At 32.2% G+C, this 27,271-nt stretch overlaps 2 protein-coding genes across 2 annotated transcripts; one reads left to right on the plus strand and one right to left on the minus strand.

Annotated features, from left to right (window-relative positions):
* Nucleotides 1-25,505, minus strand: LOC149567780 (cyclin-B2-2-like). The gene is made up of 5 exons (XM_089816671.1): nt 25,442-25,505; nt 1,557-1,623; nt 782-943; nt 384-669; nt 1-111 (listed from the first exon to the last, which is right to left on the minus strand). The coding sequence occupies exons 1-5, from the start codon at nt 25,503-25,505 to the stop codon at nt 1-3; spliced, it is 690 nt and encodes a 229-aa protein (XP_089672797.1).
* Nucleotides 25,506-25,576: 71 nt separating this feature from the next.
* Nucleotides 25,577-26,643, plus strand: LOC149567781 (uncharacterized). Its single transcript, XM_089816672.1, has 2 exons — nt 25,577-26,424; nt 26,544-26,643. The coding sequence occupies exons 1-2, from the start codon at nt 25,577-25,579 to the stop codon at nt 26,641-26,643; spliced, it is 948 nt and encodes a 315-aa protein (XP_089672798.1).
* The last annotated feature ends 628 nt before the right edge of the window (nt 26,644-27,271 follow it).

A 27,271-nucleotide genomic window follows, 5' to 3' on the forward strand; every position in this document is an offset into this window, starting at 1 on the left:
CTATCTATTCTTTAACTGCATGCTCTCCACAATTTGGCTATCTTCCCTCAGCCGCTTTGGCGGTGCAAGAGACAAGCTGTCGCAGGAAAAGAGCGACCTTTGGTTATGCAACTGCACGTTTGAAGGCAGTTAAGGAATCAGTCTTTGAGCAACAAGCAAACCAGGAGGCGACATGAAAGACTCCCCATCAAAAGATGCCTCACATAAGAATTGCATATTATCGCCTCACATATGAATCATTTGTTTACATATTTTCTGATTGACAAACAATGGAGTCTCTCTGGGGTAAATATGCCGCTGCGCTTGTCATTGTAGCAAACACTATCAGTTTTGATTTACTGAAAACAATATGCTTAGCCGAGGAAGCCCTTAAACCCCAGCACAGGCGACCTCATGCTTCCTATATACTCCCTTGTATACTCTTTAGCTGATATGCTAATGAAGTCCTTAATCTCTGGCGTCCAAATTTCTTCATACTTGCAAGCTATGCACATCGCTGTGAGTCCCACTAACTGCAGCTTTCTCCTTGAGACTCTTTCAATAGAAAGATATCTATCAACCACATTCACTGTGAGATATAATGTCTCGGGCATCAGTTCAAACTTCAGATGCACCTCTATCAACCAATCTATCAGAATTGCCCTCACCTTATCATTTATTTCTTCCTGCCTTTCGGTAGTTCATAACACTCCAGCGTGTGCATTCCTTCAAATCTACTTCAGAGTAACCCGTGTGAAGGTGAAGTGTTTTAGTCCAACATGGATCCTTTTTTAGAGTGCACCTGGCAGTGTATACAGAAGCAGCGGCAAGCATAGATGGGCTATATCTAATCATAACGTAATAAAGAAAATAAAGCTTGGCAAAGAAGAATATCAGGTTTTCCATCTGTTTGTCAGCATCAGCTGCCTTGCGAGAAGCCTTGCAAGCTTGAACATCTTCGGTCCTTGCAAGATCAGATCAAGATGTCTCAAGCTTTTACTAACAGCTAAGCGCTGATTCATGATATTTTGTAAATGCTGAATCGCATCTTGCACCTCTTCTCTCTGGAGCATTATTTCCTAAGTTGGGAGCTCACTTTATAATCCCTTATCTTGTACATTCACTCATTCCATCTATCAGTTGCCCATAAACACAAGGGAAGGTGCCCGTTTGCTTACCAATGGGCAGCCTGAAGAACTCAGGATTGGAAACTGCGTTCTTTCTTAGATCTTGCTAGGTCTGGATCTTGCTTGGCTTATCTGTCCTTTAGTGAGGGGTATTTTTGTACCTTAAATCTAGCTGGTCTGTCTTGTGTCAGGGAGTGTGGTTATCTTACATCTGATTTGTATGGATTTTTCATCTTCCCTGGCTATTATGGATCAATGGGGTATATCTTGAACCTGGTTGCACTGGCTTCAGAAAGTTTGAAATCAGAGTTGTAGGTTCTAATATTTTTAAGGCAATATGGAAGAACAGTGAATGTGTTAGACAGTTGGTTTCTAACAACAGAATCATTCATGAGAGCAACTTCAACTAAAAAGGGTGAAAGGAGAATACATTCTCAAAAAATTCGCCACCAGCTCAACTGGCATTTGCCTGCACTCCTCCCATTTGGATCAAGACTGCTGCAGGGCAGCGGAGTTCCTGCTAAAAATTGCATTACAAATTCAATACAATTTTTTTACAAGTTTTTTTTGAAATAGAAAACTTATTACAAGTTTTTTTTGAAATAGAAAACTTATTGCAGTCTGCACGTTTTAAGTTTCTAATTTTGTCTCTTGCATGTTTAGAATATTCTATGTGTAATTATTATTCTCTGTCTTTTTTTAAAAAACAGATCATTGCTCATCTTTTCTTGTCTTTTCATGCAAGATTCTTTTTCTTTTTTAAGCTCTTGACAGAAGCATCATTTACTTTTATTATTGCCTCTTGTCAACCTATTTTTGGCATGAAATCATTCATTGACAGACGAGTGCAATATTCTATTTTAAATCTCTCAAGCTTTTATTCAAAGCTTTTTTTAGAAAAGTTTTTTAACTCTTTTTAGTATATTCTTATCTGCCAGATCTGACCTCTATCATTAATTACTAAATTTTTTTTAGTTATATCTTTCTTAATGTTTTATTTCAAAAAAATTCTTTTTGAATCTCTTCCAATCTTGAAGGCATAGTATGAGAAAAATGGGGAGATCTTTTTGCCCCATGACTTTATGTTCTTATTACTTTGAGGTTATATTTTTGAACCAAGGTAAATATTGTGACTTTCCAAAGTATTAAGGTGATTATTTTCTTTAACCAATCTATTTTCATATATTTATTTGAGTATATATGGGGGCCCACATATATACCCAGATAAATATATAATTTATGACTATAATATTTCAGAAATTAATATATACCTTTGCCAAATGAATTAAATACTCATGTTTACACTCAATGGAGTTTTATACCTGATATCTATATTTAGTTGATCTTCCTTAAATCATATTTACTTAATTGGATTATGAGTAATCTTACACATTTTCCTTCATTTTGATATTTTGATGTGCCCATAGTTGCACTTTTATGCTTTTATAGCATTGTTCTATGCCCGTGTTGGCACTTTATGGTTTTATACCATTGATCTACATGATTTATATGATATTTGTTTTAAGTTGCATAGGGAGCCAATTTTTTTCAAGGTTAACTATGTAGGTCTCCTTAGTATACATGATACATAGTTTCCTTATCTGGCCCATGGAGTATTCCTCCATCCTATATTGGTATGCACTCATTTTATATGGAGTTTCCCTCCATTTGATCCTATCTGTTCCATTTTGATAGGATAATATTTTTATGGAGTTTCCCTCCATGTTATTCCATTTTTGTTCCTCAATGAAGAGGATGATATTATTGGAGTTTTCTCTCCAAATTCAGATGATTTGATCCAATTTGAAGGCAATATGTTGTTATATCCTCATAATCCATTCTTTTGATTATCCTAACAAATCATGATAATTCTACTTTGATCAGCATCTCTCTCCTTTATGTTATTTTCATATATTAATGTGATAATGATCTGCATACTTTATTGCCTAGATCGTGGGTCATGTAGGTGATGGAGTCATGACCCATTCACCTGTAGTGGGATGACTCATTAAGTGGAATGTCTATATCCACGTGATTGATGCAAGATTGATGCAAGTATCATTAGTTGGCCTTGTCTGTGGTCATTTATGCATTAGTATGTTTCTTTCATGAGAGACTTATTGCATAAAGATTGGTCATTTTGACCCATATTATGCTCATTTTTTGAGCTTATGACTTATTTTAGATATCATGTTAACTCCATTGCATGTTGGTGAACACATTCATTTATTTTTACTCAATTTGTCCTTGTTGACAATTTTTTGAGCATATACTTTATCTTGATATCAGGTTATCTCCATTGTTTTGTGGTAACATGTTTTACTCATTGTTTCTCTATGAGAATTTTATTATCCTTATTCAAAAGGATTTTAAATTTACATATATGATGGCATTCTACTTGTGGATATTTGTCTTGTTTTTTTTTTCAGGTGATCCATCAAGGAACCTTCTTGGAGGTGTCTATGCTTCCACATGATCACATTCAAAGGACTCATGTACTTCTCTTGGATCTACAAATGTTCCATATGGCTTGAAAACAATCAAATTATTTCATATTGAAGATTAAGTTGCAGATTTTTGTAAATTATGGGTTTAATACCCTTTGATGTAATTACCCCAAGTAAAGATTAAAGGGGGGTGTTAGAAGTTGTAATCTTTCCTTGGTTTATTTATAAACCAAGGTTAGAACTCCTTTCTTTATTGTTGTAATATATTAGGATATAAGCCAAGGTATCCTAATATATTTCTTTTTTGTCCTTTTTCCACTACATCTTATTTTGTCATCTAGTGGAATGTGTGAGGACAAATATATATTGTAATTTCTAATTTTAGATTATTCCTCCTTAAGAGGAATCTCACACTTGGCCTCACACACTTATGAATGGTGGCATTCATAGACATGAGAGTTACATTCTAACTCCTCTCTCTCATCTCTATTTAAGAGATGACCCTCTTCTCTCATTTAACAATGAGGGTTTTTCCTCTTCTCAATTATTGTATGAGCATTGCTCTCTCTCTCTCTTCCTTCTTAGTCTTTTCATGCCTCATTCATAATGTCACAAGGGGTTTTCTTTGCTTTCCCCTTTCCAAATATCTTGTCTCATGGTGTTGGAGCTTGAAGCTTTCTCTCTCCTATTTTATGGTAATATCTTTTCATTCATTTACTCACTTAGATTCTTTCCTGGTATTGTTTATTTACAGATTTCTTTTTCCATTTCTAACAATTTTACTAACATCTAAGGGATCTAAGATTTATTTTGTAGTAACTGCTTCACTCCTCCCCTCTCAGTTACACCTCTTATATTTCCAACAATTGGTATCAGAGCTTTTGGTGCTTACAAAGAAGGTTTCAAGGACCCAAGCTAAAGATCACGATGTCTTACAAAAGAGAGATTCCCAAGTTGAACAAAGACAATTTTGAAGGATGGCAAGGACTTATGAGGTTACATTCAAATTTCTTGTCACATTTTGGCATTACTATATAGTATATAGCATACATCTTTGGCATTAATGTTAAAATGGGGGAGAAGATGTATATTTTATAAAAGATGTATATTATAAAGGGAGTATACATAAAAGGGAGAAAATGTATATATTAGATGTGAAAAGATGTAAAGTATATTGTATATATGTACGGGGGAGCATTATATGTACAGATACTCAAAAATACATATATACGATATACTTCACATCTTTTCACATCTGATATATACATTTTCTCCCTTTTATGTATACTACCTTTATAATATACATCAATGCCAAAGAGGGAGATTGTTGGACATAATTGATTAATTGTGTATGTCTTTGATGTTACACAAATGTCATATCATTATCAGTCAATGTATGCCAAGCTCATTCGGGCATTGAAGACAATATTTCTTTGTTTTTCAAGCATTAGTAGAATTAAGTTTTGACAGAATTATTTTACTAACATCTAAGGGATCTAAGATTTATTTTGTAGTAACTAATTCACCCCTCCCCTCTCAGTTACTCCTCTTATATTTCCAATAATTGGTATCTGATTTTTTGGTGCTTGCAGAGAAGGTTTTAAGGACCCAAGCTAAAGATTAGGATGTCTTACAAAAGAGAGATTCCCAAGTTGAACATGAAAATTTTGTAGCTTGTGGGTATCATCCACACCCTAGTTTTACTTTCTATTTGGAAGGTTTGTGGGTCACCAAAATTGTGTGTCAAAGTGTTTTGAATACTTAATCTTTTCAGTTTCTCATGCATGCAATTAGATCAGATTAAATATGAAGGATTAATTGGTAATTAAAGAATAAATTTTTCTTAGTTATTGATTCACCCCTCCCCTCTTATTAACTTAGCCTATCATATATATTTCCAATAGGATTTTGAGAAGTGTGGCATGAGGGTGTTGAACTACAAAGCCATCTCCCATACGAAGTTAAGAGTTTCTTCTTCAATATACATTTGATTTGACCACCTAACTCACTCAATAAATTGTTTAACAAAGGCTTATCAAGCCCAAACATGCATTAGCTCAATGTAGTTTTGGTCCCTAATTTTTTGGTATGGATATAAACCATTTTTTCAATAGAAATGACTTTTTTTTTTTTTTTTTAAATGTCCAATCAATGATTGTAATAGTATTTTAATTATGTAATAAAAATGGAGATTAAGACTAATATATCAATTCATGTGGAAGAGACTCAATTCAAATAACATCCATACAACGTCACACCAATTAACTTGGGAAATTCATTTAGTAAAAAAAGATAGAGACAAAATTGTACTAATGTATAAAATATAAAATGTGAATACATATTTGTATATCTTATTTTATGGTATTATGCTCACAAATCACTAACCTTGGTGTTTAATATAGGAGCATTCTAGGATGTATGAGAAATATTGCATTGACTAAAACATGTTTTCTTTCATTTTAAAAATTTTAACATAAATGTACCATCCTAGTCTTCATTCAATCAACAAACTTCATAAAATATTTCACCACCTGTATGTCAAACCCTTAATTTTTGGGAGCCATTTGTATATAATTTTACAATCCATTTCTAAAAATAATAATATTACACGAGCATCAATCGATGTCTAAGATTTATTGAAGTTGAAAACTCTCTATAATTTCTATAATGGTAAATGAATACATTTTAAGGCACATTGGATTCAGGAATACGTGTGGTATTTATCACTAACAATGAATTTGATTTGGAAGATTCAACTATGTGTCCATTTACATGTTTGAAGTTGTATTGAGCTTTGTACCACTTTGTTGATAGCCCATATCATTTACATAACAAGAAATATAGATAAATTCACTCGTAGGGAGCATTATAAACCAGTAAATGTTAGAGAAATCATGTATAATCACATTAGTGAGTAATTAACTACTCTAAATGTTTATTACTTTATTACACTTAAGATAAATTTAGGAACACTTTTCTAAATTTAGATTAAACTAATTATAAGTCATCTTGTTCATATAATGGGATGATGACACTTGTCATGATCTAGCTTGATGCTCAAAGTTTCATCTAGGGTATTATCTTTATATTTTTATAATAACTCGATTATATCCATTGTAACTTATCCAATTTTATCCTTGTTTATTCAACCAATCAACATAGACATGTGAATTATCCTAAATCTTAAACCAATTTATTTTTCAAGGTTTACATCACTATTATTGTTTTTCTGTTTAGATGTGATAAATGTTTTAGCTTACAAGTAATTGCTAAGAGCTATGGAATTCACTATCAACTCCAACATGCAAGTATGAAAGCTCTAAATATATGCATTCCTTTTCAAATTTTGAAAGATATAGCCTTCAATGAAACTTAATTCATGTTGAAATGAAATGAGCAACATTGTTGGATTTAAAATGACCAAAAACATACAAAACACTAGTTAATTCATCAAATTTGGAGTTGTATAAAAGAACAAATAATTAGTAATTGGGACATCATGCACAAGAATTTATGCATCCTAATTGTTATTATTCATTTGGTACATTTGTGAGTTTCAAGTTATTTCTAGTCTTTTTTATGTTTTCCAAAAAAGAAAAGAAAGGAAGAAATGAAAACAAGCTCTCATAAAGATCCCCCAAAAATTGATTTTCACAACCAAGCAACTGAAAATAATACTTGCACGAGTTTAATTTCTTACACATGTATGAAGTAGCTTATGAAAATTAAGGAGTTTTCTAATCCAGCAACAACCATGCGAACACATGATAGTTCTTGTTTACCCCTATTAAGTATGATTGTTTGTTTAGAAGTCTCTTATAGATTAGTTTAAAAAAATTCCAACCTAGAATGAATCCATAAATGATTTTGGTATATTCCTCTTGGTGACATAACATCAAATTATGAAATCCTTATAAATATGAAGCTAGGGTAGGAGAATAGTCTAATAGAAATATAATCATATTTCATCTCATGATATTTTCAAGCAATTACAAATTTTTTGTTTTGTTCAGACGATACTATTCAATAAATGTTTCATTTGTAGAAATCAAAATTACAATTGTTCAAGCCTTTAACAAGGCTTTTATCTTTCAAGGTAATTAGACCATTTTCTTCATTATGGACAAATCTCTATTGCCATACCATAGTCTTATATGTATGTTACTTTAATTCAAAAGAAAAGAACCCTTTGGTGCCAAAATCTATGACCGTTTATTGAAGGTGAAACTCTCACCATTTCCAAAAAAGTATCCATATATTGATTCTTTAGAAAGTACTATTACACTCACTAGTGTATGCATCTAGTTTATAAAATATTTTAGTTTTGACACCTATAGCAATTACCATAGAACCTTATCTTCCATTCAACATAAAAAATACTACCTACATACCTAAAATTAATAGGTTTCTAATAGATTATAAAAGAATATTTTTTTGTTCTAAGAGACATGCAACACACTACTAATCCTTTTCATTCTACCATTAGGAAACTTGATTCCTACTTTACTTCAAATTAAAAAATCTAAATAAGAATTATCACCAAAGGACACCTTATGTCCATCAAATTCATCATATTTAGAAAACCCATCTTTATTACAAGTCATATAAAATGTTGCATCTAAGTCAATTAATCTTGCATTATCACATTCATGAATAGCTAAACCTAAAATTAATGATTTTTTATATTATTCATTATACTTATTCTCATAATTAAATTTCTTCATTTTATTCTTTGCACTCCTTAAAAGTGTATCTAATGTTATTGCAGTCCTAGGAAATGAGTTTGGACTTTCCAAGAGATTCATATATCCCTACAGATTTGGACTTGCTGCACTTCTAACTCTTATTTCCTTTTCTCTTGGGCCTTTCATGAACGATTAAGGCCTTCTTGGGATTGATGGATACATTCCTCACCATCTTATCAAAAAGAAAAGAACCCAACACATCTCTAGTCTTTGAAATAACCTACGTATTATCAATATTCACAGCAAAAGTATTGAGAAAATGGGTGTTGCACACTTTGTATAATAATGAATGTTATTATAATATTTTATTTTATTATGTAAATGTTGCACCTAGGAGCACCTAGATAGACTACAACACATGGATTTTTCTTTAGAATGTTCTTGGAGCTGCTCAATGTGGTATTGCAATAATATATTCGATGTAATTAATCAATATTAAGAAAATAAATTAAATAAAGTACCCAATATTCAATGTGGGTTAACAAGGTTAGGTATCACATGAATTACATAATACCATGTAGTGGTTTTGTGGGAGATTGTATCTATAAAAATAACCAAAAGGGTAGTTGTTGGGGTATGCTAGGTTTATCATGTTTGTTAAGGTTGAAATCATGACATGAGATGTGTACATGGTTGCTCCCTTTTCATATTGAGTGCTTATTTATGGCTAGTATGCTTTCATGGTTGTATTGTAATGTTGTATTGTTGAATAATACATGGGCAATGGATGCTATTGGAGGTTGAGTTTTTCTCCCACTTGAGGGATTTCCTACGATATATCTTGTGTCACATTTTTGTGTGTATGATGTATGTTCTCTTTCATGTGGGTTCAAAGTGTTAATTTTCATAAAATCTTAATTAAGTTATGCGATAATTAACATATGTTGGCTACAAATTTTCTTGCAAGTGATATCAAAGATATGGTTTTGTTGTAAAATCCAATGAGTTGAATCTATGCACTACATCAAAGAATTATACAAATCCAAGGTGTGAGAGTTCATTACAAATTAGGGTTGTAAATTTATGGAGTTCTGTAAATCTAATTTCACAAGAAAAGTTTCAAGAAGGTTTTAGTGGGATATATATTTTATGGGGTTCTTGGGGTGACATTTTAGATTTGAGCCTATGGGACAAAACAAATGACATGATGTGTTTAGAGAGGCTAGGAGGTAAATTTTGATATAAAATTCAATTTATGTTTGGTGATGGTGCCATTGGATGCAAATATCTTTATCTCGTACAATAGTTGGTGATTAGACTATGTAGGTACAACCATTTAAGAATTTTTTTATAAATTAAAATTTATTTCTACTATTTTTAAATAAAATTAATTAATATTTACAAATAATATCTACCATTTTAAATATTTAATAATTATTTATGCCTTTGACATGATTAAGTATTATTATTGTTATTAATAATTTTTATATGCCTATTGATATTTTTGTCAGGAGTGGGGATGGTTAATTATTAAATTTAAAAAAAATGTAAATGACTATGTGGGTATATTATCAATAAATGTTTCATTTGTAGAAATCAAAATTATAATAGTTCAAGCCTTTAACAAGGCTTTTATTTTTCAAGGTCATTAGACCACTTTCTTCATTGTGGAAAAATCTCTAGTGTCAAAATATAGTCTTATATGCATGCTACTCTAATTTAGAAGAGAAAGAACCATTTAGTGCCAAACTCTATGACCATTTATTGAAGGTGAAACTCTCACCTTTTCCAAAAAGTATCCATATGTTAATTCTTTAGAAAGCACTAATACACTCACCAATGTATGCATCTCGTTTGTAAAATATGCCAATTTTGACACCTATATCAATCACCGTAGAACCTCATTTTCCATCTAGCATATAAAAAAAAAGACTACCTACATACCTAAAATTATTAGTTTTCTAATATATAATAGCAAATATTGTTTTATCCTAGGAGATGCAACACACCATTACTCCTTCTTATTTGACCATTAGGAAACTGGATTCCAACTTTACCTCAAATAAAAAATCTAAATAAGAATTATCACCCAAGGATACCTTATGTCTATCAAATTTGTCATATTTAGAAAGCCAATCTTTATTATAGGTCATAGGGAATGATACATCTAACTCAATTAATCTTTCATTGTCACATTCATTAATAGCCAAAACTAAAATGAAGGAATTGCCATATTCTTTCTCATACTCATAATAATAACTAAATTTCTTCTTTTTCTTCTTTGCACTCCTTAAAAAAGTGTCTAATGCTATTATACTCCTAGGAAATGACTTTGGACTTTCCAAGAGATTTTAATATCCCCATAGATTAGGACTTACACTTTTAATTCTTATTTCCTTTTCTCTTGGGCCTTTGATGAATGAATAAGGCCTCCTTGGGATTGATGGATGTCTTCCTCCCCATCTTATCAAAAAGAAAAGAATCCAACACATCTCTAGTCTTCAAAATAACCTAAGTACTATCAATATTCACAACAAGAGTATTGAGAAAATGGGTGTTGCACACATTGTATAATAATGCTTGTTATTATCATATTTTATTTTATTATGCAAATATTGCACTTAGGAGCACCTAGATAGACTGCAACATGTGGAGATTTCTTTGGAATGTTCTTGGAGCTTCTCAATGTTGTATTATAATATTATATTTGATGTAATTAATCAATATTAATAAAATAAATAAAATAAAATACCCAATATTCAATGTGGGTTCAAGAGGTTAGGTAGCACGTGACTTACATAATATCACGTAATGGTTTTGTGGAAGCTTGTTTCTATATAACAACCAAAAGGGTAGTTGTTGGGGTAAGATAGGTTTATCATGTTTATTGAGGTTGAAATAATGACATGAGGTGTGTGGTTTCTTTCTTTTGATATTGAGTGCTTATTTATGGCTATGACTTAATATATTTTAATGGTTGTATTGTTGAATAATACATGGGCAATGGATACTATTTGAGGTTGAATTTTTTTTCCCTCTTGAGGGATTTCCTATTATATATCTTGTGTCACATTTTTTGTGCGTATGATGTTTGGTCTCTTTCATGTGGATTCAAAGTGTTAATTTTCATAAAATCTTAGTTGGGTTATGTGAAAATTGGCATATGTTGGCTACAAATTTTCTTGCAAGTGGTCTCAAAGATATAGTTTTGTTTGTACAATCATGTGAGTGAATCTATGCAATGCATGAAAGAATTATAGGAATCAAAGGCATGAGGGTTCATTGCAAACTAAGGTTGTAAATTTGTGGACTTTTGTAAATATGATTTCACAAAAAAAAATTCAAGAAAGTTTTGGTGGGATATATATTTTATGGGGTTTTTGGGGTGGCATTTTAGATTTGAGCGTATGGGACAAAGAAACCCACATGGGTGTGTTCAGGGAGGCTAGGAGGTAAATGTTGATATAAAATTCAACTTATTTTTAGTGATGGTTCATTTGGATGCAAATCTCTTTATCTCGTATAGTTGTTTGATGATTAGACTATGCAGGTACAACCATGCAAGATTTTAAAAACAAAACATTAAAATTTATTTCTACTATTTTTAAATAAGTTAATTTATGTCTTTGACACTATTAAGTATTTAATAAATTATTAATAATCATTATTAAGTATTTACTAATCATTTAATAATCATTTATGTCTTTGACATTATTAAGTATTATTTTTATATGTCTATTGATATTTTTCCCAGGATTAGGGATGATGTCAGTTAATTATTAATAAATAAAATTGAAAATGATAATGTGGGCAAATTATCAATTTTTGCGATCCTAATTTGCAAATATAGCCCAATAGGCTATTTTTCTTCAACGAAGCATATCTTGTCCACATGGTGACACTTTTTTAACTTATTATACTCATTGGAGAGCTACAATTTGGTGTGATTTATTTGTTTAGATTTTTTTATTTGGGTAGTGAAATATTAGCTAGAAGGTAGAGATACTTTTATGACTTGAAGAGGTCATAATTTGAAATTACAGAGTCACATTTGGAATTTGGAATAAATTGTTGAAAGCTCTACATTTTAGTTCAAATTTGGTATAGACCTCATATGCTTTATTTGCTAATATTTTGATCTAATCTATTTATGGATTCTTTTAGCTATGGTAGCATTATGAGTTTAGAAGTTCTTACATATTGGAGGTTTAGATTTTATGTCATTGCATACTTGGTTTGATACTTGGATGTCTCTCATGGTCACATGGTTATCCATATTTGATTTGGATATCTATGTTTCTTTTTTGGGTCTACAAGTTATGCAATGTTGTAGATTATCTATATTTACATGTTGCATATATATCTTGGATATGAGTTATTTATGCTCATAGATATTTCATTGTTATTGTGTAGTAAGATTGGTGACTTGGTATATTCACTTGGTTTTTTAATTTATTGTCAGGTAGAGCAGGAAAGATGTTTCTAGCAAGTACAATCATGATGTTGTGGATCTTTCTTGTGTGTAGGGACTTTGTCATGACATGATCATATTTTTAAGTGTTTTAATTAGAGATCATTTGATTGGATTTGTAATTTAGTTATGGTGAAAAAGAAATGAAAAGAAAACAATGAATGGTAAAAAAATACAAGTAATGGAGAGAGAGCTCCTCAAATGCATGAAGGGTGCTTGGATGTGAATTGTAATGTTGGATGTGAAATATTTAAGAATCAACAATGATGGTGTAACGCCCCACCAAGGGATCCAAAAGAATTAACCTAAAATTTCACTAAGTTTGCCAAACAATTTTATTTTATCATGAAAGATAAGCCATTCGTATCAAACACATAGTGGCAGAAGCAATAACATAGATACAACTAAAGCATACATAACAGGTTACATTCCTTAAGGTTCCAAAGATGTTGAGTCGCATTTAATATAATTAATACTAAGTCTAACAACTACCACATCCACAAGAAAGAATAATTAGAAAGTCCAATGTCCATAATATACATTTGTTCTGAATGCCTTTTGGCAATTAAATTTAGAATGCTCTATCATCCACTATACATGTCACAGCGTATGAAAAGCTTAAAAGATTAAACATATGTAAAAATAAAGATACATCATCCTCATCAACCATGATACAAGTGCAATAAAGTAAATGAAACCAATAACATACATGATACATCCATCCATCAATAAAGATATAACAACCATCATAAAAGATAACCATCCATCATAAAACACAACTAACTAAGTGTGTGGTTCCTTCCAACCATTAATAGCATCATTAGACCATCGTGGGCCCTATCCATCCCTCCGCACATAACATCCCAAGTCACCGAAGAGATCATCGGTATAATCATAGTAGGGATGTCACTCCTAAAACATGTTATAACATATGCATAGAGAAATCTAACATGCTACAACATATGCATAAAGAAATCTAACATGCAAGAATAAAGGATAAGATGATCCTGCAAAATAGATAACATCATCTATCACATGCTAATCATCAATATAAAGAAATGTACCAGTAAATAACATCCATCATAAGATATAATATCTATCATAATGATCCAAGAACAGAATGAAGGTACATGCCAACAAAGAATGCACTAGAGGAGATAGTCTCAAGTCTCAAACAAGATATCAAATCACATAACACAAGTACTCTTTAAGTTTAGAAAATCCTAAAAGTATACCTACTCAAAGGTTCTAACACAGAATGACATCTAATTCCTAGAGGCACACAAAGACACGTAGGAAATTTACTATGTAAGCGGGAAAGTGTCATCGCATGAATCATGCTAGAGTTGCCTTGCTAGTCTCTCAATAGACCCCAGCCCCCTAGTGATCCCTATGTGGCCACTAGTATCCTCTCGTACTAATGAGGCATACTATGAAATGCAAGGTTGCAACCAAGCATTCTCTCTACTCCCATCCTAGTCTGTACTAGCACTCGAGGCATGGACGAGAACATACAATTATTTTATTAGGTTCATTTTAATCCCCATTTAGTGTAAATATTTTCACTTATTAAATAACTTACAATGAGTTACCCTGGCAGCCACTTAGGGCCCTAGCCCCCATTGCAAGCCACTTCTCGACACTACAAGTAGATAACCTACCCTAGGCTCATGAAATCACAAATCACAAAGTTAGCTCAGTCCTATACAAGTGACTGGAAAGCATCATAAAGATAATCAAAATAATCACATCAATTCTCCATGAGCAACTAAAAAGCATCCAATGATAATCATAATATCCATTGGTTCTCAACGAGCAATCGAAAAGTATCTCAAAGTAAATAATATTGATCAAAGACTCCAAAATGGTCAAGTCAAAACATGTCACAACATGACATCATCAAGATCAAAACAAACACTTCAGTCACATCAAGGTGACTGGAAAGTAATCCAAATATAACTAATCGATGACTGAAAAATAGTTAAGTCAAGTATCTCAAATACATACACCTCAACTTCACAGAAGAAGACTGGAAAGCATTAACAATCAGTAAATACAAACAACTCATAGAGCATACCATCACATTACCATGGTTGGGTTTATAAAGATCAAGATCAAATATCATCAACATGTCATCACATTCGCATAACTCCCAAGCCTCTAGTAGACGTCCTAACTAGTCAATACTCTAGGACCACCCAAACCCCAAACATGGATAGCATAAAGAACAAGATACAAACACATATTTTAGTTTGCTTTTGCAATCACATGGTTAAGCTAAATATGAGGTTTTAGTTTTTGTTTCAAGTATATTTCAAGTATATAAGATTCTTTGTTTAATCTCCAAGTCAACCCATTTATCCCCTCGATTAAAACATAGAATTATCCCTCCATTATTTTAAAACAATTTTTTAAAATAGTCAAAAGATATTTATTTACTTATTTAAATCATTAAACTAATTCCTATTGACTTTTAATAGAATCATTCGCATTATTTCACTAAAATCAATATTACTAATAATTAAATAAAACTTCCTTAATTCCAAGAAGTGCCTCCCATTATTCAAATTAATAATAATATACCATTTCCTTAAAATCGAAAAACTCCATCGCATAACTTAATTATCAATTAAATTTAATTAATTCTACAATTAATTAAATTAATTAACAATTACATAACTATATTAATAACTCAATGATTATTATCAAGCGAGAAGACTCTCTTCTACCCTATAGTTATCCCATTTAAAAAGTTGAGTCAATTGAAGTTTAACCCCTATTATATTTTGAAATCAACCTTTATAAGATCAACTAAGGGTAAATGTTTGAATCACTTAAATCATTAAGATTATAATTAATGATTTAATTCCGATTTAATTACAAATCATTATCATGATAAAATGAATTCATTTCCATAAAATACTTCCCTCTAAATCGATCTCAATTTAATTCAAATAACTAATTACACTCCTTCAATTATCTAATCTTAATTAAATTAATTTAATCATATAAAATTGATGCATAATAATAAGATTCTATTTTAATTCAAACCCAAACCCAAATCAATTTCCAAATCTTGATTCTACTAAGGGAAGATTGCAATAATATTTTTAATTCCCATAACTGGATAAAACAATATGCATGCCCGAATTCCAAATTACAAAATTGAAGATTCATTCATAAAGAATTATTCAAACACACTAACAGACACGATGAAGATAGGAAAAGAAAGAGTGTAATAAAATATGCGAAATAATCACGAGTGACTACCTGGACACTAATGCTAATTCGCTACGCCTCAGAAAATTATAGAGAAGCTCCTCCTCTTAGAACCTTCTCCTTTCTGAGAATTCCTTCCTTTCCAACATTCGCAATTCCTCCAAGAACCGAAACACCACCCCCCCCAAGTGACTAGGAGTGCTTGTAGAAGTATATGAGGATGTAGAAGCATATGAGCTTGTAGACACCTATGAGGATGACCTTACACACTAGGAGAGCCTCTATATAAAGGCCTCTAAGATGCATCTAGAATGTGTCTAGAAAGAACTAGGAGATAAGCATGACAACTAAGCACATAACTTCCACGATAAGAGGATAAACATGATGAGGTGTCTAGAATGTTATAGACACCATGTGCTCAAATAATGCGCTAACTCCTAAGTGTAGACAACACGTGCATAATTAGAGTGCAAACTCCTATGTTGTCAACATGACAATTTACAAGAGTTTGCATACTCCTATGTGAATAAATATTAAAATAATGCACATTAATTTATTTAATATTCACTTTATTTATTTTTATTAATTTATTAATTTTAAATCTCATGCACTCGTCATGTGGTCATGAAATTTTAATAAATTAATTTCTTTTCCATTTTTAAATTTATTTTCGAAACTTAATTGATAAAATATATTATAATATTATTTAGCATTTATTTTAAAATGAACTCTAAATATATTAAATTAAATAAATATTGTCACATTCCAAATTTAAACTTATAACTTTTATCTTCAAATTTAATTCTTCTTATTTAATTAATTAAATTAAATTAAATATTAAAATATCATATTAATTTTCCATTAAATTAAACCATTAATTGAATCTTTTAATTAGGCTTAATTAATAGAAAATTCACTGAGAAAGAGTTTGGCAATAATAGCAAAATGCAAACTAGGGCAGGCACTACAGATGGAAATCCAACAAAAAAGTGATATGAGAATTTAAAAAAGGAGGTAGATGGTTGTATAGAGAGAAAAAATATAAAAAATGAAGATTGTACAAGATCAAATGAGCCACCAAGAAGTGAGAGAGAGAGAGAGAGAGAGAGAGAGAGAGAGAGAGAGAGAGAGAGAGAGAGAGAGAGAGAGAGAGAGAGAGAGAGAGAGAGAGAGCAAATGTATGCAAATCGGGCATTTTTTAATAACTCAAATGAATTCCACATAGAGATGGATCATCATCACGACTATTAAAATCACGGGGTGACATGTTTGTGATGCTCAAACAGTCTTTTGGACATCCACGGATGCATGGATTAGGGAACATCACATAGACATCTATGTGATGTACGTGTGTCTGAACAATGTTAGGATTTCATTGCATGGACTTGAGCTAGCAAGATGAAAAGGCTAAGAAATGGAGACATGATTTATCTTTTAGGAAAAAGAGGGAAAAGTACAAAATGGTATCTCATGAATGGATGTAAGATTTACTCCATTACATTTTACCCCCACTTTAGGGAACATATCATATATTAGAAGACTGTGAAGCTAAAGTAAGTAATTCTTACCTACTAAAGAAAAAATTGTGTTTGAAAAAAAAAGTTAACTATAACTATTCAACACCTTTGGCCTAGGGGTCAATCTTTCATGTGTGATGTTTGTAGCCAGATGGGTAAAACATAAGGCATATCTTGGTGTTAAAGAAAAATGTAATGTTGATCATGTGCGGAATGTTCTAACATAATTGTGTAATAAAAGATTTTATATGACCCAAATAAAATTTTGTTCAATTTGTCTACCTAAAAACTCAACAATATGTTAATCAATTACCAAATCATATCAATGCAAGATAGAGATTAGACAAAATGTGGACTTCCATATCAATGAGAAAAGTAAAAAACCATTACCGAAACAACCATGTCGGATATGAAGGAACACATATATAGCACTATAAGAAGAATTCTTCTCAAATGAAGCTTCAAAAAACTATTTCATTCATACCTTGTTGTAGATAAATAAATCATGCCTTCAAAGAACCTTATCCACCTGAAAGAGTAAATTCTCATGAGAGCTATTATGGATAATGGATAAATGTATGTTCCTATTCACCTCCAATTTAGCATGCAAATTTTCCATTCATAACTAAAGTAAAGGAGCAAATTATGGAAATTTTCAGGTTGAGTGGGAGTTTCTTTAAGTCCCTACACTCAAAAGTAGAAGTAAATTGGAAACAATAATTAAGGTTTTGACATAGACGAGATTGAATTAAATCTTTCATATATAATGGGGGTCATGACATCGTTCCCTCCTTAAAGCATTCAACGTCCCTAATGAATTATTAAATTTTAGCATTTAGAAGTAGATAAATGAAAATTGAATAATACAAATATATAAAATCAACAAAAAATACTCATCTTGAAATTTACATGTAGCATGTTTGCGATTCTCAATGCATTCATTCATTCTAGTTTTTCCATTTTTTATAAAACTTATGGGAAAAACTTGTATCACACAAATTCATCAAAAAAATTATTTTAGGAGATATGAATACACATTTGAAGCAAGTACCTAATAAATAAGCCTACTCAAACTTTAAATCCTCTCTCGAATAAGCAAGAAATCCTCTTGCCTCATGTGCTCAAATGGAAACTCTATTAGTAGGAGTTCATAAGTACCGAGTAACTAGTTTCACTTTAACTAGTTGTCAGGTAACTAGAGAGACACTTTGGCTCTAGTGGAGGTGGATAGAAGGATGGAATTCTCTTAATTCCAAGGTAGATAGGATGGTCTGGTGAAAAGCATGGGCCAAATAGAACAATCAATTGGAAAAGGGGTTATCCCTGCCTCCTTGACCTCCACAGGCTAGAATGATCATATTTCACTCTACCATAGAATAGTAGGGACCCTCCCTATAACTCCTCATTGAATTGGGGCCCTTCATGCTATTTGTCTACAACCCCTGCCCTGGCATTAAGAGAATTGAAGGGGGTTAACAAATTGCCCATAGAATAGTAAGGGTAGGTGAATAAGTTGTTAGTTAGCAAAGCTCTTCTGAGGGATGGATAGTTCTCAAGCTTACTCAAACTTGAAATTATGGAAGTGTTTAGGTTAATTGGGAGTTTCTTTAAGTCCCTTCACTTAGAAAAAGCAGGAGTAAATTGGAAAAATTAGTTAAAGCTTTGGCATAGATGAGATTGAATTAAATATTTCATAAAAAATAGGGGTCGTGACATCCTCCCCCCTCCCCCCCCCACCCCTAAAGCATTCAATGTACCTAATGATTCATCAAATTTTAGCATTTAGAACTAGATAAACAAAAATTGAATAATACAAACATGTAAAATCAACAAATTTAACTCATCTTGAAATTTACATGTAGCATGTTTGCAATACTCAATGCATTCATTCATTCTAGTTTTTCCATTTTTTATAAAATTTATGGAAAAAAGTATCACACAAATTCATCAAAAAAGTTATTTTAGGATATATGGACACGCAGTTGAAGCAAGCACCTAATAAATAAGCCTACTCAAACTTGAAATAACTTTTTCAAAATAATTATATGTGAGTGTCTAAATTACACTACTATCGTCGAGTTTTACAAGGTTAGAGTTACTTCTCTCCAACAATATTCCCCTTCTATTATGATACAATGTTCCATCTATTGTATGCACATGAACAACCCCAAACCATCAGTACACATTGTAAGCATAAGCAAAACATAACAGTCCTTAATTATATTTCTTTTATACACAAGTCTATATTTTACTTTTATTTCACAAAAGAGAACACGTGTACATGTGCATCTTACCATACCTTTGCATCATATTGAGTTGATGTAGGTATTGAATACTTCATATCAAATTCATGTCATACAATTTATATGTAAACACATACAAGATTTTTTCTTGAGTTCAATCAAATAATAATTCTTCATGGAAAAACTTTCCAATGAACAATATGCAAAAATAAAAATGACTAATTTGGAACTAATGAGTTCTTGATTATTACTTGATCATAGGTAAGTAAATCATTCATACAAACAAATCTAATATGTGGAGCTCAAAAATTAAGAGTAAATCACCAATACATCCTTTCAAATTACTCAAAAGTATTAGTGGATCCATTTTATAATTTAGGTGACATGGGCCTTCATGCCCATCTTGTCCCTGTGATTTTTCAAAAGAAATTTTATTTCTTTTCATCACAATAATTATATTTCATCTCCAAAACAATAAAAGTCCTACAAGTCTTACATCTTAATATGGATAAGCATTCCAATACATCATGATAACTCATCTTGATATTAAAATCAATACATCGTGTATGTTATGTACATCTATAACTATGTATCCAAAAAAAAGAACCCTATAGGGCATTCATGAAATAAAATACTTAAGTGCAATTAGACACCTGGCCTTCTATAAGTCTTTTTCTCCTAGCACAAGTCCTATTGGAGTTAATGTTCCAATGGTAGTCAATAATAATTGTTGAACATGTGGAAAGCCTTGTTGAGTTGCTGGCAACACACGTTTAGTTTAAGATTGAGTCAAAGAGTTCTACTTTGAATCAAGTTCTTATTGTAGATGTGTTTGAGTTAGGTGTCCATAAGTTCCAGTTAGCTATCAAGTTTGTGTGTGTTGTCAATCATGAAGTAGTTTGTGGTTAATCTAATTAGCAGTCATTGAGGAATGTTGTTTAGTCAAGCTATTGTATAAATTAGTATCTATTATTCAATAAATAAATAATCTAGAAGTTCCTTCTCTTTGTTTAAAATATGTTGTTCTATTTTTCCAATATGATATCAGATTTATCTTCCTATTAAGTTATATCTATTAGAGGAGAAGTTGTTAAGAAAATGAGGCCAGGAGAAGAACCACTAGATGATTATGATTTTATTGAAGAATTTGTTTGATTTTGAAGAGATCAATGCTTTGGAAAATAAGAAAAGATGTGGTAGAGTTTGGATGGATTCTTGAATAGTTTGAGGTGTTATATGATTGGAGAAGCTATATCTTTACGAGGGTTATGAGGCATTCCATGTGGAAATAGTGTGTCCAATAGTTCAAGGAGATCTAAAAGTCTAGAATCTTGGCATCATTTATGAGATATTTCATGTGGAGATGGTGTGGCCAATGGTGTTTCAAAGGTGGGTGATAGATGCATAACTATGAGAAAGTCTTACTCCTCTATGACATTTTTTCAAAGTAGAATTTCTACATAATGTTTCCTTTAGTTGTCACATTAAGTGGGGGTGTTGGAGTTATTGTTCAAATGGTAGTCAATAATAATTGTTGAACATGTGGCAAGCCTTGTTGAGTTGCTAGCAACACAAGTTTAGTTTAAGATTGATTCAAAGAGTTCTAGTTCGAATCAAGTTCTTATTGTAGATGTGGCTATTGTATAAATTGACATCTATTGTTCAATAAAAAAAAAGCTAGAAATTCCTTCTCTGTGTTTAAAATTTTTTGTTCTATTTTTCCAATAAGTCCATTTCAAGATGGGAGTGTGGCTCATATGTTTGTCTCATCTATTTAAAAAATATTATTTTTATGGCTTAGATGCCTATTTTTTCTATCTACAAAGCATTACACTTGTGGCCCTAGCCCTAGTCCATTCTATCTACAAAGGTTCACGCTTCCTTGGAATTCTACCTTCTTGCAAAATTTTCTGACCCTTTAATGTCCAAAAAATAAAGGGCAGAGAGTTTCTTATGTGGTCATGAAACTTTCTATTTTTCTTGGATGTAGTAGGGAGTGGAATGTGTGCAACATATTAATGAAAATATATTCAAACAAGTTTTGGCCAAATCATATTTTAACACTAGATCTCTATTAACATCTAGAGAAACATCCCTTCTACCCTTCCCTATGTACTTCTTCCACATTAGATTTTGAATTAGATTTTTCTATTCTTGACGAACCTTCTTCATTTCAAGAAGCAACAACTAGTGATACATGGAGAAGTACAATGCAAAGAGAGTATGATGCTCTCATAAAAAATGGAGCTTTGAGGTTGGTGGACTCTCCAATCAGAACCAAACCTATTGACTATAAGTGGGTTTTTAAGAACAAATATAAAGCTAATGGTTCACTTGACAAATATAAAGCAAGACTTGTAGCAAAATAATATGCTCATAAAGAAGGTGTTGACTACACTAAAACATTTCTTACTACAACAAAGTAGGGTACTATTCAAACTTTGTTTTCTTTAGAAGCACAAAAAGGATGGAATATACATCATATGCATGTTAAGACAACCTTCTTGAATGTAGATTTGAAAGAAGATGTCTATATGATGCAACCTAAAGGTTTTGTTATCAAAGATCAGAAAAAAAGGGTATGTAAATTGGTAAAATATTTCGTATGGTTTGAAGCAAGAACCATGTGCTTGGTATGAAAAATTAAGTGAGCATCTCTTGAAATTAAACTACAATCACTTCGATCTAGATGATGCAACTCTCTTTGTCAAGACAGTTGGTAGATCAGTTGTATATGTTGATGATATTCTCATCACATGAAATATTGATGATTACATATCATCTATTAAGAGAGATTTGATTTTTTTTTTTGATATGACTGACTTAGGATTACTTCATTATTGTTTAGGTATTGAAGTCATTCAAAATCCTAAGATTATTTTCATTTCTTAGAAAAAATACATTGGGGAATTACTATGCATATTTTGCATGGAAGACTATAATTTTGTTTCCACTCCAATGGAGCAAAATCTGAAGATTTCCTCCAATGAAGGAAATGTTTTTAAAGATCCAACCAAGTACAGACAAATTCTTGGAATTTTGATTTATCTCACCACTACTTGTCCAGACATTACCTTTGTAGTAGGAATTTTGTCCAAATTTATGCATCAACCATGTGAAGGACATTGGACTGCAACACAACCAGTATTAAAATGTTTAAAAAGAACTCAGACTCTTGGCATAAATTATTCCAAATTTTCAGATATCCATGTCATTGGTTATTCTGACTTAGATTTTGATGGTGACAAAGAAAAAAGAGTATCTACTTCTAGTTATTTGATGACTCTAGGATCAGTTGCTATCACTTGGAGATCAAAGAAAGAAATAGTTCTTGCTAAATGTACAACTGAAGAAAAATATGTAGCAGAAAATGAAGCCACAAAAGAAGTTGTGTGGCTCATAAAAATCCTTGATGACTTGCAGGAGAAACAAATGACTTCAACACCTTTATTTGTTGATAATAATTCTGCAATAACATTGGCCAAGAATCCTAGATTTCATGATCGAATCAAGCATATTACTATCGAATATCACTTGATTCGACATCATGTTGAGGCCAAAACCATGCAGTTGTAACATTGCTCCGCTAAAGAGCAAATAGGCGATCTATCTTTACCAAAGCACTGTGGCGTGCCAAGTTTGAGTGATTCAGAATGCTACTTGACATGAAAATAGTTCCTTTAGATCAAGGGGGGAATGATAACTAATCCTATTAGATATTTATTTTATTAGTTATCTAGAGATTATTTTTGGTAGTTTAATTTTATAACTATTTTCTATAGTTTTAATCCATGTGTCTCAACAGTTTGGACTATATATATTCACCTCCTTTTTAATTACTAAATGTTCATCTGTGTATGCTTTAATTTGGGCCTATTACACCCTTCACTAATAGTAGAGGAACCAATTGTAAGCCTCCACATAAGATGGTAAACGATGGGTTGGGATAACGTGATGAACTAGTGAAAGATGTTAAGCATTTTTCTTGTCTCCAAATTTCAAAGACATTGATACAATTCTATAAATCCATCAAAGATTGTGTCAATAAAAAAAAATGAAGGATTAAAAAAGTTAGAAAGTATATTAGATATTATGAGAAGATTAATGGACCTCAATTATAAAATAGTAAGATTTTCATGTTTAAAAATAATTACCAAGCTTTATAATATAAGCATTATTAAGATTCTTATCAATCCTTTAGTTTCTATTAGACTTTTTTATGTCTTAAAATAATTGTTCCTAGATCTATTTTTTAGGTATTAAAAAAAATTACTTATTTACTTCACCAATCTTATGGTCAAGGTAAGAGTCCCCAAACAACTTATACAATGGTATGGCAAAGGATTATTAATTATGTTTTTTGTTACGAGATAAGATATAAATTTTGAAAGATCATAGAACCGTTTACAATAAAAGAACATTAAGTATACTAATAGTAAAACAACACACCTATGATTAGGTTATCAATTACAAGATAAAACATAAACCTATGATCAGGTTGTTAATTACAAGATAAAGCATAGATTTGAGAAAACATGGAACCTTTCGTAATAAAAAGGTACTGATGCCAACATTAACCAAACACCATATCTATTAACAAACTACCAAAGGATAATAACAACAATTGATCTTCATAACATATAAATGTTAAGCATTCATTTTATTCCATTAAACCTTAATTAGGTAAGCCCCTAAAAGTGAGGGAAGACAGATTCTATTAGTCTAGTGAATGGAAGGAAAGGTCCTTTTATAGTCTACGATACCAATCATGTATTTTTGGGTCTATAAATAATGACAACAATATGAAAAGTCCTTGTGAGAGACGTCTAATTGTGCTACAAATGATGTGTGCATACCCTACCCTCTAGTGAGGTTTGAATTTGAGGCCTCTTTTTCAAGAGCACAAGTCATTCACCACTAGACCAACTTAAACTATGGTTGAAGAAATAGGTTAATCTTATTGCCACGACAATTGAACATTTTAAACTATTTATATTATATGTTTGTTAAAATAAGCTTCTGAAAATGGAGGAGGGGTCAAAAAAGGAAAAAATATCGATCTTATTATCGTAACACTTGAGTACTCCACTTTCATTCCATTAAATGTTTATTAGACAAGACTATGAAAGTGGAGGAAAACACACTCATCTCACTGCCTTTATTTTCATAATTTCTTCTACATCTTGATGATAGACCAAGGAGTCCAACCGAAACATTGATGCATAAAGGTTTACAAAATCAAATCCAAAAGTTACATTTACAATTGATCTCATGGATTGTGGAAATCTACTACCTCTCCAGTGAAAGAGGTCATGAATGAAATGGATTGTTACCAAGATCATTTAAGGCTTTAAACTCACTCTCATAAATATTTATGGGAGCGACTAAGCTCTACACAAAATGCATTGTTGCCATCTAAAAGATAGAAAATACAACAAATATTTCTGAAAATTTTGATATTTAATTTTCATAATCTGTATATTCTGTGATAGAAATTTTTTTTTTTTTTTGTAAATTTGGCTTTTCAAAAAGGGAAAAGAAAAGAAAGGTGACCATGTTTTATCTTTTGTACATTTTGTAAGCTTAGCCAACACCAACGTTTACTAGTTGAGCCCTGAAAGAGGGGAAAAGACAAATTGTCTCGGCCTTGGAAAAAGCCGTGGAGGAAATGGTGGGCAGAGAAAACAATGACAGAATGCCTCGTAACATCCGTCAACACACGCAGTTCTCGTCTGATTGATGCAGACACAAACGGCCCATGGATCCGTTAATTTCGATACGGTGTGTAACCCATGAATTCCCTTCCACTTCCACCATGAATTCATGCATACCCAACAAAGCTTGCACACTAGTCGGTATCCCCAACTGGTATTGCAGGGCTCAAAAACATGAGACCGGTGCCGCTGTTAGCATTGCTCGCCCTCGGAACATCCATCACTTTCCTCTGCCTCATCAATGCCCACAACTACAAACGGGCTGGCTTAACCAGCACACTCAAAGCATTGAACAAACAGATTTGTCTCACAGGGGCAGAGCCCGAATCCTCCACCTCGATTCGGCCTCGGCGCGCATTCAAATCATACTCAGAGTACATCCAACTGCAATTGAACAAGACTCTGAATCCGCGCCTGAGGGAGATATGGACGACGAGAGATTGGGGAAGAAAAGTGGAGGTGTTCTCGGGGATATTTGGGCATCTGAAGAAACAGGGGCTGGTGGCAGAGCATTCCAGGGCGCTCTGCATTGGAGCTCGGGTGGGTCAAGAAGTGGCCGCACTCAAAGCGATTGGTGTGATGGACGCCATTGGAATCGACCTCGTTCCCTTTCCTCCTCTCGTTCAGACTGGTGATATGCACTCTCACCCCTTCCAAGACACCACCTTTGATTTCGAATTCTCTAATGCCTTCGACCACGCGCTCTACCCTTCGCTCTTTGTCTCTGAGATCGAGCGGACTCTCAAGCCCGGCGGCGTTGCCGTCGTCCATGTTTCTGCCCACAGAAGGGGAGATAAGTACTCTGTCAATGATCTCTTCAGCCCTCATCCCTTCATTGCTCTCTTTCAAAAATCCAGTCTTGTGCATGTCCGGAAGGTCGACGCATTCGGCCTCGACACCGAAATTGTCCTCCGTAAGAATGGAACTGGGATTGTGAAAGAAGGCCATTTGCCCTGTTCGCAATTTGTTTCCGGAAATGCCATTGTAATCGGGAGCCGAACAAGTGCAATTTCTCCTTCTCTGTAAATCTCTTCACGGAGCTCATGGAGGTGTACATGAATGGTGGTCGAACTAGGACAGAGATTTATCTTCTTCTATTGGTTCCTGTTTTGCTATGACTGATTAGTTGTCCAACGTTTAGAAATGCTCCCACGCATTCATGGGCTCTGCATCAATTGAATGGGAACCGTGAGAAATTCCCGTGGGGAAGTTCACAGATACTTTTTAAACAGAAAAATTGAAACCTTCATTAGTGAATTATAACTAAGGAATGCCAATTAAGAAAATAATGTGTTTAATTGGGTTGATTGAGTTTCAATATGAAATTTTAATGTGTTTTGTGTGGGGAGATTTTATCTAAGATTTAGACAAAATTTTGTTTGTAAATTGTACTCTTCCAATATGATAGGATATAGGATCTAGGAAAGAGACTTTTCAACCAAAGAAATTGAAAATTTCTTAGTGAATGATAACTAAGGAATGCAACTCTTTTTATAAATTAAGAAAATGATGGGTTTAATTAGGTTGATTGAGTTTCAGTATGGAATTTTAATGTGTTTTGTGTCTAATCAATTGTTTGATTTATATACATATTGTACAAAACTTTGTTGTAAATCGTACTCATTCAATATAATAGGATCTAAGTAAAGAGATGATTGACTAATTGAGCACATCTCAATATTTGTGATTGCACATATTGATTTAGTGTCCATGATGATTGACTAATTGAGCACATCTCAATATTTGTGATTGCACTTATTGATTTAGTGTCCATCCTTGTTGATTCTATACTCAATATTTTTGTTATTGTTACATCAATAGTTGTGACTTTGAAGTTAAATATTTTGTATTGATTTTGCATTTGATTGT

The sequence above is a fragment of the Cupressus sempervirens genome, chromosome 3, assembly GCF_028749045.1.
Source record: "Cupressus sempervirens isolate cs-2001-9-10 chromosome 3, ASM2874904v1, whole genome shotgun sequence".
Lineage (NCBI taxonomy): Eukaryota > Viridiplantae > Streptophyta > Pinopsida > Cupressales > Cupressaceae > Cupressus > Cupressus sempervirens.